We start from the raw sequence: 15997 nt of genomic DNA on the forward strand, positions 1-15997 counted from the left end.
TGAATGTAGCTATTTTATCATTTTAATTGCATGTCGTTTAAGACATGTGTACAATATACCACTAATCTCCATTTTTTAAATCACCCATTATCTAAGAAAATATATGACCTTGTAAGAGGTGTTAGTTTGTATAGAAACCTAATATAACCATACATTTGCTATGATATTAATATACAAGTCTTGTGTATTAATATAAATTGTCACAGATGCCTGCTGGTATTGTTGTCTCTAATCAGGGTGTCCTGTCTTGAGAGGGACCTTATAAAAGTATAAAATCACTGTTAAATGCTATGCTCTGAACTTAGTCGACATCTCTTAAACTTTGAAAAGAAGCTTGTCTAAATGCTACAAGAAATTGTTGGATCTTGTACATGGCAAGATTTAATTAATAATAATTTGACCAAATGGGATATCAGATTATCTTGACAAAATTTATGTCCCAATGGGTCCAGGTAATCATTGTTTTATCCCCCCTCCCCCCCGCACCTCCCTCTGTCTCTCTCTCTCTCTCTCTCTCTCTCTCTATATATATATATATATATATATATATATATATATATATATATATATATATATATATATATATATTGTGAGAGGGAAAATACATATTTGTGTATATATTCAAAAGACTGTGTTTCAAAGATTACATCCTTTGTTTTATATTTTATTTTCTCTTTATTTACTTTATTTAGTCCAAACTGGCAATACAGACCAAGGGACCACAAGTCAAGGTAAGATTGGAATTGAATTTTTAAGTTGCCTAATGTTCATAATATGTAAACAATCTAACAAATAGAGGCATCAATACTACTGGAATCAGTGTATGCACATGTGCAATAATTTATTCTTGCAGCAAACAGAGCCTTGTCATTCATTTTTAATGGCACACCTTTGATGTCATTAAGATTCAGTGAGTTGTTCTTTTTATAATTGCATGTCATTTATGGGAAGATGATGCAATCATTCCTTCCTAATAGCACATGTTTTTTTTCATTATGGTTCATTCATTTCTTAATGTATTTTTATATTGACGAGAGTAGTAGTCTTCCATAATTCAATTCTTAATGGCATTTCCACACAGGGTTGGTTCACAGCTATCTCAGCTATCCCCCCTCCACCTAAAGTTCGTCATTTGCAACCGTCAGCCACAGTAACATCAACGGCAATGGAGGAAAATAATGTTGACAGGGTACAACAGTCCACCTTTGAACAGATGCATTGTTTGGTCCAGGAAACGACGACGCAGCTATTACCCTTATTTCCCTCACTCGCTTCCACGGCTTTTTCTGACTCTTTGGGGGAATGTTTCCCCAATTTTAGGCTGTCCAGCAGGCGTAATTCCCCCCGCATGTCCATGCATGGCCTTTGGGCCTGTAAGTCAGGATGCATGGGTTTTTTACTGGATCCATCGGATCCAATTCATTATACAACCTCTATGTCACCGGCCGTCCAGCTGTCCCAGCATGGGGACCCTATTGCTAAAACGGTCCGACCAAATATGATTTATGGGGATCTTAGTGATAAATCTGCCCGTCAAGCTGTACTGCCGGCAACATACCAATACTATGGCAGAGAATTTAGTGAGAAATCTGTCCGTCCAGCCAGGCCATTGGAGCAGCCGGTACCGGTGATAGCAGGACCGTCGCCAACATTCAGGCCGACCACAAGCCAGACAAACCAGCCAGCAGGGCCGGCCGTCCATATGTTCACGGCTTATCCACAAGGGAGAGTTAGTGACAGTGTCAAGGATGATGGAATCGCGTCATCTATGCCACCTGGTATGCTCTATCCAGAAATGCAAGCTATTCCAGAACACGACTCGGCACACAGTGAGGGTGACGAAACTCCTGCAAATCAGCTGTACACAGATCCAACCATGGAACGGACTGAGTTTGGCTTCAAGGCGGCAGTGGAAGAAATTTGTAGGGTGTTGGCAACTTCAGAATGCCCTCCACCTCCTGCTGCCACTCAAGACTACAAAGTTAAGGCGTCTGTAGATCTTGACGGGGAGGAAGAGATGCCATCCTTCTGGCTCCTTCCCCAGTCGGCAAAATTTAAGGAGATCAATGATCGTCTATCAGGACGAATAGGTGATCCGGGGATTGCTAAGGCGTTCTTTTCAGAAAACCATGTACCAGTGACATTCTTGTGTCGCTGGTACAAAACTCATTCAGACGCCTTCAGTACGGATCTTCCGGCCCTGGACAAAAATATGGTAGCAGTTCACATGTCCACTCCACTGTTTTACAAAGTGGACAGAAATGTGTTTCATGCCACGTCAAAGCTAGTCCAGAATGTAGTCGCTGTGTCTTCAATGTTAGACTTGGCTTCATTAGTCATTTTCTGACTCGCAGAAAAATCCGACAATGACCACGCTTGGGGAAGCGACGGCACAGATTTATAGAGTTATTAACAGGGCAGCTCACCATTCCATGGCTAATGCGTTGACTGCTTCTGCCAGCTTAGACCTGATACGATGTGACGCATGTCTGCTGTCCACGTCGCTCAAGCCCCATCATACTCTGGCTTTACGGATGACTATGTTTTTTTTCATTATGGTTCATTCATTTCTTAATGTATTTTTATATTGACGAGAGTAGTAGTCTTCCATAATTCAATTCTTAATGGCATTTCCACAAAGGGTTGGTTCACAGCTATCTCAGCATGTACTTGACCTGTTTCCTTTAGCATACACACATGTATATGTACCACTGTGTTGGCTAATTCTGCGTGTCAGGTAATTCTGCGTAATGATACATCATTTCTGAAAACAATGAATCACTTGTTATTTTTGTTCAAAATTTCCATTTGTATCGAGGAAGAACAATCATACTTTAATTAAGGAAAGTGATATTCATAAATTGTACAAAAATATTATGCATTTCGACTCAAAATGCATATAAAAATGTGATTTCTAAATGCCAACATGAAGACCCACTCTATGACCTTGGGGCCCCAAGTGGCCGAGTGGTCTAAAGCACTCTCCGTTACGGATCACTGCCATATCACCTCTGTCCATGTGGGTTTGAGTATCGGATTCGGCTAATGTGGATATGTGAGAAAGCTTGCCAGTAGCTTCTCGTGGGTCGGTGGTTCTTTCCAGGGTTTTCCCGCGTTCTTCCTCCACTGTTAATACTGGCTGCCATTTATAGCCTATCGTGTGCTGAAAAATGGCGTTAAACACAACAACAACAACAAACATGACCTTCTTGAACCTGAAACCCAGAAAATCCAATTTACTATGCATATTTTAAAATCATACAAATAAATACATTATATAAAAGATGGAAATATATACCTTAAAACAATACTGCATTTTAATCCAAGTTTCCAATTTTGCAAGAAATTGTCCCACACATACAAAATCGTCTGCTACCCAATGCATCAACTTGCCACTAGAACATAAATTTCTCCTTAAATTCGTTCCCCGTTACATTAATGTTAAGGATATAAGCCTGCTACCTCTCGAAACCGGCCCTACTAAAAGACGAAAATTCATCTTTTCTGTCTATCTCATATAGACCAAAGGGCAATAACTCTTGCCCCTTACCCCCCTTGCCACCGCCAGGTGTCACTAGTTTTTAAGCTTCGCTTGTACTAATAACACGTACATTATACCTCCAAACAATCCAAGCCATCTTAGCATTAAATTGGACCATCCGAAGTTAAATTTGGATCTATTGCATTGGACAATCGTTCTTCTACAGGTTGTATACATGATTTTAAAAATTTTTTTCAAAATTGAGTGACTTTGTCACCCTTATGGATTTCGTCTACTGAAGACCATGTTGCACATGCTATCGCTGAACTGGTGTTGTCAATTACGAGTTATCGCGACACTAATTTCGCTTACTCCGATAGTAACGGTTGTGGTATTAGCGAATTAATAACATGCTGAATTGCTAAATTGTGCTTTGTTTTCTTTTCTTGTGTTGTTTCAGTAGAAATGTCAACTAAATGAATGAAATGCAAAAAGTTCAAAGCAAAAGAAGACAACCATGACTCTTGTATTGTATGTACCAAGTGTACATCATCTATACCATGCAGCGTGTGTAATACTTGGAGAAAGCAAATGTGGGCTGATGTAGTCCAGAAGGCAGCAAAAGGGAGGGATAGATGGAATAAGTCGAAGAAAGATAGCACTGATGTCCTCAGTATACATCCGAAGACAGCCTCCATTGCGAGTCTTGTGGGGGACGTTGGGGTCCCCCCTCCACCTAAAGTTCGTCATTTGCAACCGTCAGTCACAGTAACATCAACGGCAATGGAGGAAAATAATGTTGACAGGGTACAACAGTCCACCTTTGAACAGATGCATTGTTTGGTCCAGGAAACGACGACGCAGCTATTACCCTTATTTCCCTCGCTCGCTTCCACGGCTTTTTCTGACTCTTTGGGGGAATGTTTCCCCAATTTTAGGCTGTCCAGCAGGCGTAATTCCCCCCGCATGTCCATGCATGGCCTTCGGGCCTGTAAGTCAGGATGCATGGGTTTTTTACTGGATCCATTGGATCCATTTCGTTATACAACCTCTATGTCACCGGTCGTCCAGCTGTCCCAGCATGGGGACCCTATTGCTAAAACGGTCCGACCAAATATGATTTATGGGGATCTTAGTGATAAATCTGCCCGTCAAGCTGTACTGCCGGCAACATACCAATACTATGGCAGAGAATTTAGTGAGAAATCTGTCCGTCCGGCCAGGCCATTGGAGCAGCCGGTACCGGCGATAGCAGGACCGTCGCCAACATTCAGGCCGACCACAAGCCAGACAAACCAGCCAGCAGGGCCGGCCGTCCATATGTTCACGGCTTATCCACAAGGGAGAGTTAGTGACAGTGTCAAGGATGACGGAATCGCGTCATCTATGCCACCTGGTATGCTCTATCCAGAAATGCAAGCTATTCCAGAACACGACTCGGCACACAGTGAGGGTGACGAAACTCCTGCAAATCAGCTGTACACAGATCCAACCATGGAACGGACTGAGTTTGGCTTCAAGGCGGCAGTGGAAGAAATTTATAGGGTGTTGGCAACTTCAGAATGCCCTCCACCTCCTGCTGCCACTCAAGACTACAAAGTTAAGGCGTCTGTAGATCTTGACGGGGAGGAAGAGATGCCATCCTTCTGGCTCCTTCCCCAGTCGGCAAAATTTAAGGAGATCAATGATCGTCTATCAGGACGAATAGGTGATCCGGGGATTGCTAAGGCGTTCTTTTCAGAAAACCATGTACCAGTGACGTTCTCGTGTCGCTGGTACAAAACTCATTCAGACGCCTTTAGTACGGATCTTCCGGCCCTGGACAAAAATATGGTAGCAGTTCACATGTCCACTCCACTATTTCACAAAGTGGACAAAAATGTGTTCCATGCCACATCAAAGCTAGTCCAGAACATAGTTGCTGTGTCTTCAATGTTAGACTTGGCTTCATTAGCCATTTTCTGACTCGCAGAAAAATCCGACAATGACCACGCTTGGGGAAGCGACGGCCCAGATTTCTAGAGTTATTAACAGGGCAGCTCACCATTCCATGGCTAATGCATTGACTGCTTCTGCCAGCTTATACCTGATACGATGTGACGCATGTCTGCTGTCCACGTCGCTCAAGCCCCATCATACTCTGGCTTTACGGATGACTATGTTTGGGTCGCCTTTACTCTTTAGAAGAAAAAAATTGAAGAAGTTCGGAAGCAGGCAGCTCAGGAACTGCCCCTCCAACTCGCCACCCAACCCTCGCAGGCGTTTAGAAAAATCCCTGCCACAGTGGAGGGATGATTGGCAGACCAGGGACAAGGCATCCTTAAAATCAAATGTGCAGTATAGATCCCAACCCAGTGCCAGGAGACAACAGTCTAATCAAGCTAGGAGGCAACCATACAGAGGCGGTAAGAAACGTTTCTCCGTCTTCAAGCCTCCTAACTCTAAAAGTTGACATACCCTCCCCACCACCCGCGGACAGCCTACCTGTGGGCGGCCGCCTCCTGCAATTTCAGGACCACTGGACCACCTTTTTTCCTCAGAACGATTGGGTGATCCAGGTCATTTTGGAGGGGCTTCGGATTTCATTTATCCAACCCCCTCCCCTGTCCTCCTCTCCCCTCTTCACAGACATACTGTCCGATCAGGAGAAGGATACCTTTCTACAACAGGAGATACGGTCGCTCATAGAAAAATGGGCAGTGGAGATTGTGAAAAAACCGCAATCGCCAGGGTTTTATTCCAGGCTGTTTCTTATCCAGAAGGCAAACGGCAAGTTGAGGCCGATCGTCGACCTGAGTCGCCTCAACCAATACATTTTACAACTGAAATTCAAGATGGAAACGGCGAGATCAATCCGTCTTTCTATCCGCCGGGATGAGTATGCCGTCAGTCTAGATATGACCGACGCATATTTTCATGTCCCTATCCACCCCGCGTCACGGAAAATTCTCCGATTCACTTGCCGCGATGCGGTTTATCAGTTCCAGGTCCTACCCTTTGGCCTCAACATCAGCCCTTGGGCTTTTACCAAGGTTATGGATTGCATCGTCACCCTGTTCCGTTCGACTTCATCTACAGGGACGGCAGTGTACTTGGACAACATCCTGCAGAAACATATGGTAAGTTCTATTCTGCTCAAAGGCAGAAACGACCTTTTAGCACTTTTAGATCATCTAGGCTTTCTCATGAACTGGGAAAAGTCCAATCTCCGTCCATCCCAGCGTTTTGTCCATCTGGGTATGGAGTTTCTCACCGACCTGAATCTGGTACGGCTTCCTCGCACTCGTGTAATCCGGATCGTTGAACTCGTCAAGTCCATTTCCAACAGGACATGGATTTCAGCGAGAGAATTCGGATTATTCAATGCGGCGGCGGACTTGATCCTGCTTGGCCGTCTTTTTATGCGTCCCTTACAAATGACGTTACTGGCACAATGGCGCCCCTTTTCAAGTCCCCACAATCAAACAGTAGTGATCACGCCCGAGATATGATCATTCCTGCATCAGTGGCACAGCCCCAGTTGGCTGTCCATGGGGATTCCTCTGGAGATGCCCCAGACGGAGATAATGGTATGTACCGACGCCAGTACCTATGGTTGGGGTGCCCACCTGTTGCCGGACTTTGCTACAGTCAGCGGCACATGGGAGCCAGGGGAGAGGCCTCTCCACATCAGCCTTTTAGAAATGAGGGCTGTCATCAATGCCTTTCATTTCTGGAAGGATCAACTCTCAGGAAAAACTGTCCTCACTATGTCAGACGACTCTGTGGTGGTGACTTACCTCCTCAAGCAAGGGGGTACCAAATCACCAGACCTGTGCATTCTGATCTGGCAGTTTCTACGTTGGTGCGACAACCTCCACATCAACGTACAAATCAGACACATTCCCAGCAGACTCAATGTCTTGGCCGACACTCTATCCAGGAAAGGTCAGGTCATTCACCTGGAATGGTCACTCCATCAATCAGTCTTTCTTCGGATTTGCACACTTTGGGGGCATCCGACGATCGATCTTTTTGCGACAAGGTGGAATCGCAAGTTGCCCATCTTCGTCTCTCCGGTTCCAGACCCAGAGGCTTGGGCCGTGGACCCTCTGTCAATCAGCTGGGAGGGGTTGTGGGCATTCGCCTACCCTCCCACGGTTTTGGTACCAAAAATAATCCAGAGGTTAAGGGGTCAGAACTGTCGGATGATTCTGATTGGCCCTTTCAGAAGGATATAGTCCTGGGTCACCGATCTACTGGATCTAGAGATAGATCTACCCAGGAAGATTCCAACCAGCCCAAATCTGCTCAAACAACCGCGGTCACGGGTGTTCCACCCCTGCCCGGACCATCATCTTCTTCACGCTTGGCTCTTGTCTGGACAGCCTTGCGAGACAAACAATTTAAACCTTCAATTGTGGAGAGAATCTCAAGAGCAAGAAGGCCCTCCACTCTGAAGGCTTACGAGGGAAAGTGGCATGTTTTCAGAGACTGGTGCCATATCAATAACATCGTCCCTTTGAGTGTCTCAATCCCTCAACTGGCCAACTTTTTTCTCTGGCTTTTCGAGGAGAAACAGTTGGCCCCAATTACTATCAAAGGCTACCACTCCATGATATCAGACACATTCCGCCATCATGGTAGGTGTGATATTGGGCATAACAAAGATCTATCAGATCTTTTAGCCAATTTTGATTTCAATCGACCAAAATCCCTCACCCTGTTTCCAAAATGGAATCTGTCTTGGGTTTTAACATGGCTCAATTCAGACAAATTTGAACCTTTAGCCCACACTTCATTAAAGCTACTATCATACAAAACATGTTTCTTGATAGCCTTAGCTTCAGCATGCAGGGTGAGCGAGTTACATGCCTTTTCCAATGACCCGAACTTTCTTCAGTTCAAATCAGATGGTTCGGTGGTCCTCCTGACGCAACCAGGCTTTGTAGCCAAAAATACGTTACCATCCATTGGCAATCAAAGAATCGTCATTCGCTTGCTCTCTTCCATAGATAAGTCAAGAGCAACAGCCATGCAAGATGCTGTTTGTGCACTCAAGCACTATTTAAAACGCACAGAGGCGTGTTGGGACACACGTAAGCGCCTCTTTCTTCCAGTCAAAGCTGGTAAACTAGATATCACCCCACAAGCCCTTGCTTCATGGCTGAAGTGGGTTATACGCTCAGCATACTCTGAGGTCTCACAAGATCAGAGTCGCCTCATGAAGATTACAGCTCATGGATTAGAGCAATCTCGGCGAGCCTTGCATTCGAACGCAATGTTTCGATCCGAGATATAACAGAAGCTGTTGGCTGGCATGCAGAGTCAACCTTCTCCAGTTTTTATCTCAGAGATTTGGCTTCGCAGAGGCAAACCTTGAATCTGGTAGGTCCGGTGTCGGCAGCCCAGATGACCACCAGACCCATTTAAAACAATCAGCACAGCCTATCAGCTTCGCTGGATTTGCCAGTGAAGGCTGTGTTGCTGATGAAATTAGGAGAACGGGTTATCTTTCAAATGGGGAATCCAGCCATCATTCCCTAGAAGGTACTCGAATGGAGGTAGGATGCTCAGCATTCCCTCCTCCTATTACCTATTCTCCTAACGTTAATGTGATCGGAGAACGTATCTGAAGGAGAATACTTACCCGATCACATTACTTAAAAACCCTCTCAACCACCCCGCTATGCGAGCATCCTTGTATAATATATATCGTTCAGCTTAAAAAACTAGTGTCACCTGGCGGTGGCAAGGGGAGATAAGGGGCAAGAGTTATTGCCCTTTGGTCTATATGAGATATACAGAAAAGACGAATTTTTGTCTTTTAGTAGGGCTGGATTGGAGAGGTAGCAGGCTTATATCCCTAACGTTAATGTGATCGGGTAAGTATTCTCTGAGAAGCATAATTTACTTAAATTTTGCTATCAAGAAATTCCCCGGTTTATAGCATATTTCTAAATTCTGTAGTAACTTTTCCTCATCAACAATACAGTGTAAACACATTGCATCCTATTCATTTTTGTTTTTCTTCCACGTAATAGTTTTTTTTATAAACGCTTGAACTTTACTAACCTAATATTGTTTTGAACAGAATATTCTGGTGACAATTGCCTCTTTTCAAATGGTAAACATTGCTGTATTTTAATTTCGTCAATCAGTCAAATTCGGTATGTATTTTGCTTCAGTATTGGCAACTGAAACCTTAGGTGCACAGAAATGCATGACAGTATTGTAATGTTCATTGTATTAGAGGTGAATTTTTTTCTTCTTGATATAATTTCATCGCTATGATGACAATTTTGACAGGAATTCATTTTTTATGCTAAGCAGCGACTTACTTGATTTTCTAATTCAAATAATATTGATATTTCACTGTAGTGAAAAAATAACTATTTTTTCACTACAGGCACTACTTTTTTAGTTCAGTACATACTTATCTCCCTTTGATTTTCTGTCAGTGAACTACTTTTTTCTTATGATCTGTCATTGTCATTATTAATAATCCCTGTCTGTTATCCTTGAAACTTGTAGTTTGTTATTCTGGAAATATCGGTTAATTTTTATCAATCTGATGTGGAACTAATTTTGTGCGCAGGTACACATAGCACAGCAGAACATGTACGGTAAACAGCTGACATTACCATAAGAAATCTGCTAATTCACTGTGTCACAAACTTTAGGTAGCCAACTAAAATAAAATAAAAAGAATATTTGCTTGAAACGAGTGAATAACGGATTTTTATCCACTCGATGAAATATATCCGTTATTCACTTGTTTCAGGCAAATATCCTCTGTATCTTTACCTTGATAAATCACTTTAACATTTGTATATATCATTCTTCTTCAGATCAAAATTGAGAGCATTTGTGAACATGTCGTTTTTTTTCTTGTTAGTGTATTTCATTTTTCTCCCTTTATCTCTCTCTCTTTCTAGACACTAGTGCAAATGCCAGGCCAAGGGATATACCCAGTGGGGAAGTGGCAAGCCAAGGTAACATCCTGCCTATTAAAGGTTTGGACAATTCTGTAGTGCTCAAATACATACGTTTTATTTTCATCTCCCAGGGTCCTGTAAACTCAGAAATATTCATTGGATAAATGACACCAAAAAGCACCCTACTGACATGTATGTAGCTGTTAGTTATATGTCAAACAGGTGAGCAAAATCAGGTTCACTTGGGCCTCTTATTATAAGAGTAACTGCAGTGTTTGACTTTCAGCTGGATATAGTGTTTAACTTCAGTGAATGCAGCTACACCTGTATTTTGGGTCACCAAGTGTGTTATAAAATTTTGTTAGCATTTTCAGTAATTATTTTCATAAGATCAGCTATTTAATAAACTTCACTTAACTAAAAATACAATTAGTGTCTTGCAACCGTTAATCTGTTTGATACTTAAAATTTAAAATCAAATCTGACTCAAGAAAAGTGACAGGTTTTTACACTGACATGTTTATTAACATCATGAAAGTGCAAAATCTACAGCAATATTGAGGAAAAAGTTGATGTTTCTTGTGGTAGTGATATTAACATGAAGTCTCATTTTATACGTAATTAAACAAATATGAATAACAAAAAATATAGTCGTGTCTTTTTCAGAAAAACTGCATCGGAAAGTTCTGAATCGATGCCTGCCAGTTCTGATGAAGGATCTTAATTTTAAGAATGTAATGATGTACATTCAGCAGAAAGAACTTTTTGATGACGTGACAACACGTGACATCTTGGTAAGGGTAGTGATATTTAACTATTGTATGAAAATATATAGCAGATATTTCATATGATTTTGTGATAGGTTTCATACCTGCCAACTTTCCAAAAAGTGGAGGGGGGGAGGGGAGACTCAAAACTGTTTTCTGTTTTCTGTAGCCCCTAGTGGAGTTGATCATGTTGGAACTGACTAATCATTTCAGATAGCAGGGATAGTTTCATCTTCATTTCGCTGACATAATGTGTCCCAAACATGGTCACTTATGGACTAGATAAATAACCAGTCCACTGCATATAAACAGTTGTGGCAGCAACAAGATCGCCTACAAAAGCTCTCTAGTAATGTGGCATCATTTTGACTCCAGGTTGTAACATCATCTAAAAAGCAGATACAAAAGCAGACATTTCAAACATCTGAAGTTGATGATAGCTACTAGGAATTTGTATTATTTTTTTAATGAAGTTGCTTCATTTGCTAATATTACCCTAACCTCCTTAGATTTTCATCATGCTTGTTCTTTATCATTTCATGCCAAGGTAATTTGTTCAACAAAATAGTAATGTGATGTGATTTTGATTTTTAATGTAGCTTTAAAAAAATTTCAGTCATATCGCTACGATGTCTGCAATACGGCGGTCTATAGTGATGTTAAAAAAGTTAAAAACCAATTTATTATGACAGTTACCATTATAACTGTGCAATTCCTTGATTTAGTAATTAATTTTCCTACATCTCATAAGGGCTGTTATGGTTTAAACACTGAAAGGGATTTCCTAATGGAGCAAATGGTTATATGTATCCAAAGGGAATGTAATTGTTGTGGTGCTCTGTTTGCACACAGATCATATGAGAGTCTGACTCCCATAAAGCTGAAAAATAGCAATGGAAACCAAGTCAAACATGGATCCTATTGCTACAACATTTCAAATTAGTTGTTGTTCATGTCGAAAGGAATTCTGGTTCTTACACAGAACAACATTCAATAAGCCCAGGCCTGCAGTGTCTGTTGATGGCTATCACTATGTGGGGGGGGGGGTAAAGGGTTGAGCTTGTTTTTTAGTATACTGGTTATAAAAGTCACCAGTTTTAAAAGAAAGGCACCTGGATTGTTATACCAGGAAAAAGAAGAAAATCTATCATGGGGTATGGAAAATATCAGCAAATGAAAAAGCATGAAGCAAAAGTTAAAAACCAATTTATTATGACAGTTACCATGACGACAAGGTTGTAGGGGTGCATCTCGGTGAGTAAATGATCTTTGCTTAATAGTGATTCATCCCATGCAAGAAGAAAATCCATCCAGAGGTTTTGGAAACACAACACACACAAATGAAGAAATAAACAAAATGTAGCACATTTTATAACTCTCGTGTCTGATGGCGTAGGAGCTAATCTCTATTTTGTTGAGACCGCTCTGGTGGCCTAGTGGTTAGAACGTCCGCCTCAGATGCAGGAGGTCATGGGTTTGATCCCCGGTCGAATCATATCAAAGACTTACAAAAATGTTACTAACAGCTGCCTCTCTAGGTGCTCAGCATTAAGAGGTTAGTGTTAGGACTGGTCGGCCCGGTGTCAGGATAATGTGACTGGGTAGGACATCATGCTACATGTCTGCGGCATGATGCCCCAATGCTAGACATCACTATAAACTGCCACACTGTAGACATCTTAGTGATATGACTGAAAAATAGTTAAAAGCTACGTTAAAAATCCAAATCACACACACACACGCCTACCATGTTATTAGCCACCGGCCAGTTTCAGCTACCTGTTCAGACATTACGATGTAGCATTATGTAGATGTTTAATTTAACTCATTTCTCAATGAAAACCTGAAACTTTCCTTGATGAATTTGTGGTTCTCTAGTGCTTCCAGTGCCAACTTCACCAATATATTATAACATCTAGACATTTGATTGGTCATTCTCAAGTCAAATGTAAAATTAATGTTATTTGATTGGTCATTCTCAAGTCAAATGTAAATGTTATTTGATTGGTCCTTCTCAAGTCAGATGTAAATGCTATTTGATTGGTCATTCTCAAGTCCAATGTAAATGTCATTTGATTGGTCATTCTCAAGTCAAATGTAAATGTTATTTCAGTCATTCAGACTGTTGATTTTATAATTCATTTTTGTTGTTGAAACTTGCACCTGGTTTTTGCATATTAGATTTTTTATGTAATCTTCCATTTTAAAGTTGCTGAATTTTGGGAAACATTTAACAGTGATTCTTTTGTTTGATGTTACAGGAGCAGAGAACAACGTCTGAAAACATATTAATGCTCATAGAAAGGATCCAGCAAACAAGCCAAGATAAATATGAAGAGTTTAAGGAATGTCTGGTCCTGGCCAACCAAGAAGATTTGAAAAAAAAGCTGGAAGAAGTTGAAGCAAGTGTTATTTTAGAAATCAGAGAAGCACATCAAGCTCAGGACACAGGTTGGTTTGTAACTCATCTGACTGTAATGCCAAATACACTTATGGTGTGGTCATCCATCGATTGTCCATCGTCCATTTACAATTGCTATCTACAACTTCATAAAATTTGCTTAACATAATTTGACCAGATTTTAAGGAAGCCTCCATGTCATGAAGTCTTTAAAATGTGTTCATTCTTCAGGTTTTAAGTTTGTGCCAATTCAAAATAACAAAATAGCCACCATTACTAAATGTGAAAAGAAAAGCAACCTTTAAACAGCTTCTTCTCAAGAATTAGAATTTAACCGTGTTTGGAATAAAATATCCTGGCATGACGCCTTTCAGATTTGTCCTAAAACATGTCCTCTGTTACTTTAATAAAAGCAGAAAACTTTGAAATGATATTTCAATAACCACTCAAAACAATTTGACCAATTTGACAGAAAGCATACTGACATGAAGGTCTGTCACCTTCGATCAAATGTTGTTGACTTACCCACATGTACAGTTGCCATGGCTACAAAAAAGAAAAACATTTAATAATTTCTTCAGCTATTTCCCAGCAGATATTTGACCACATTTGACAGAAAGCACTCTGGTGCTGATAGCTTTAAATTTTGTGCAGACCTGTTATGAAATATGGACCTCATTCCTGAAAAAAATTATTAAAAAGCAGATTTCTTATATACTACACAATACAATGTGACCAAATTTGATAAAGTATTGGCATAAAGATCTTTAAATGTGTTAAAAGAATGTAAATTGATCATTAAATATGGCTGGCATTACTAAGAATAATTATCTGTCTATCTATCTTAGGGGTTATGACCCTTGAGTCATAATCTGGAATGCACGAGGAGTCGGGGCCTCTGGTGGACACATTAAATGCATATAAAGAATTCTGGGTTATGAGCTCTGAAGATTGGATGAGTCCAGCCCTTAAGGGAATATAATGGATTTTCTGTTATGGCCTTTGGGTCATGGTCTGGAGTGTATAGGGGGTCAGGGCCCTAAAGGGGATGCATTATGTGTGTGTGTGTGTGTGTGTGTGTGTGTGTGTTAGAGTTAAATAATGGAGTTTGGGTTATGGCCCATGGGTCATGATCTGGAGTGTTGATGGAGTCAGAGGGGATACTTAATTCATGTCATGGAGGAGATACATAATATATATCAAGGCTTTAGTGTTATGACCCTTGTGTCAAGGTCTGAATGTGAATGGAGTTGGAGCCTGAAGGGGACATATAATTAATGGATTTGGGGTTATGTCCCTTGGTTCATGGTCTGTAGTACATTGGAAGCCAGATTGTTGTCGGAGGAGACACATAGTTTATATTATCGATTTTGGGTCATGGTATGTAGTGGTTTGGGGTAAGTTGAGTCCTGGAGGGGACACATAATAGATACATAAGAATTTGGGTCTTGTTCCGGAGTGCAGGAAGTTTGCTTTTCTTTTTTTATTTATTCATTCATTCATTCAACCATCACTTTATCTCGCAGTTCTATAGTATGCTATCAAATTATTTTCCAGTCCTTCATGTCATTTTTAGGCCAGCAAGTACCAAAACTTGCAAACTCAGAAACCAAATTTCACACCGCTTTTAGGTGTCAAAACACACCGCTTTCAGGTGTCGACACGTACCTCTTTTAGGTGTCAACACACACCCCTTTTAGGGATAACAAAAGCCAGTTTCTCATTGACCCTGTTATAAGCCAGGGTTTACTCTGCAACTCAAATCTGTCTGAAGAGATGACTTTTCATCATTGAGATTCACTTGGTAAAAATAAAAAAATAAAAACCTTAGACAGACAGACAGACAGACAGACAGATAGATAGATAGATAGATAGATAGATAGATAGATATTCTGTGTGACTACCATCACAGCTTTCTGGAAAATCTTATGGTTGCTGCTCCAAAACAGAAAGTCATATCAACATTGGATTTTCAATGAAAGTCGTATTTTGGTGTCTTGTTGGTCCGAAATAAAAATGGTGCCATTCTGACATCCAATATATCCACCACTGTAACTGCTTTAAAAATCTTATAAATGAAAATATCAAAGGTGTTTTCAATACTCAACAGTTAAAAGGAAAAATCGGTTATATCTTAGATTCCTGGAATTTCTTTTTGGCCATCAAAGATGGACTCTTGTTAAAATGTACCTTTTAGTTGACTCTACCATTGGAGAGAGCAAGAAGAAAATGGGAGATCCTGTGTCTCAAGGTTGAACTCATGCTCCTTTATCAAACTGGTATGTAATAGGGCATGAAGAATCACTGGAAATATAAAAGCAGCTGTTTCAGGCATTTAAGGATATGATTATGAGAAATATCAAATACTTTGGCTGAACTAATTATTCTGATAAAGTTGATGGTGTCAAAAACTTGAAAGAAAAGGTTCTTC

At 40.8% G+C, this 15997-nt stretch overlaps 1 protein-coding gene across 1 annotated transcript in view; it reads left to right on the forward strand.

Moving 5' to 3' along the window:
* The window catches only part of LOC149784194 (uncharacterized), a 77052-nt gene extending 61230 nt beyond the window's left edge, over positions 1-15822 (forward strand). Inside the window, exons 13-17 of the mRNA XM_089932956.1 lie at positions 693-731; positions 10399-10455; positions 11065-11192; positions 13427-13616; positions 15764-15822. Coding sequence (XP_089789082.1) covers positions 693-731; positions 10399-10455; positions 11065-11192; positions 13427-13616; positions 15764-15822 — 473 coding nt within the window. The remainder of the gene's footprint in view (positions 1-692; positions 732-10398; positions 10456-11064; positions 11193-13426; positions 13617-15763) is intronic.
* The last annotated feature ends 175 nt before the right edge of the window (positions 15823-15997 follow it).

The sequence above is a fragment of the Sinohyriopsis cumingii genome, chromosome 14, assembly GCF_028554795.1.
Source record: "Sinohyriopsis cumingii isolate HCF-2022 chromosome 14, ASM2855479v2, whole genome shotgun sequence".
NCBI classification, from domain to species: Eukaryota; Metazoa; Mollusca; class Bivalvia; order Unionida; family Unionidae; genus Sinohyriopsis; species Sinohyriopsis cumingii.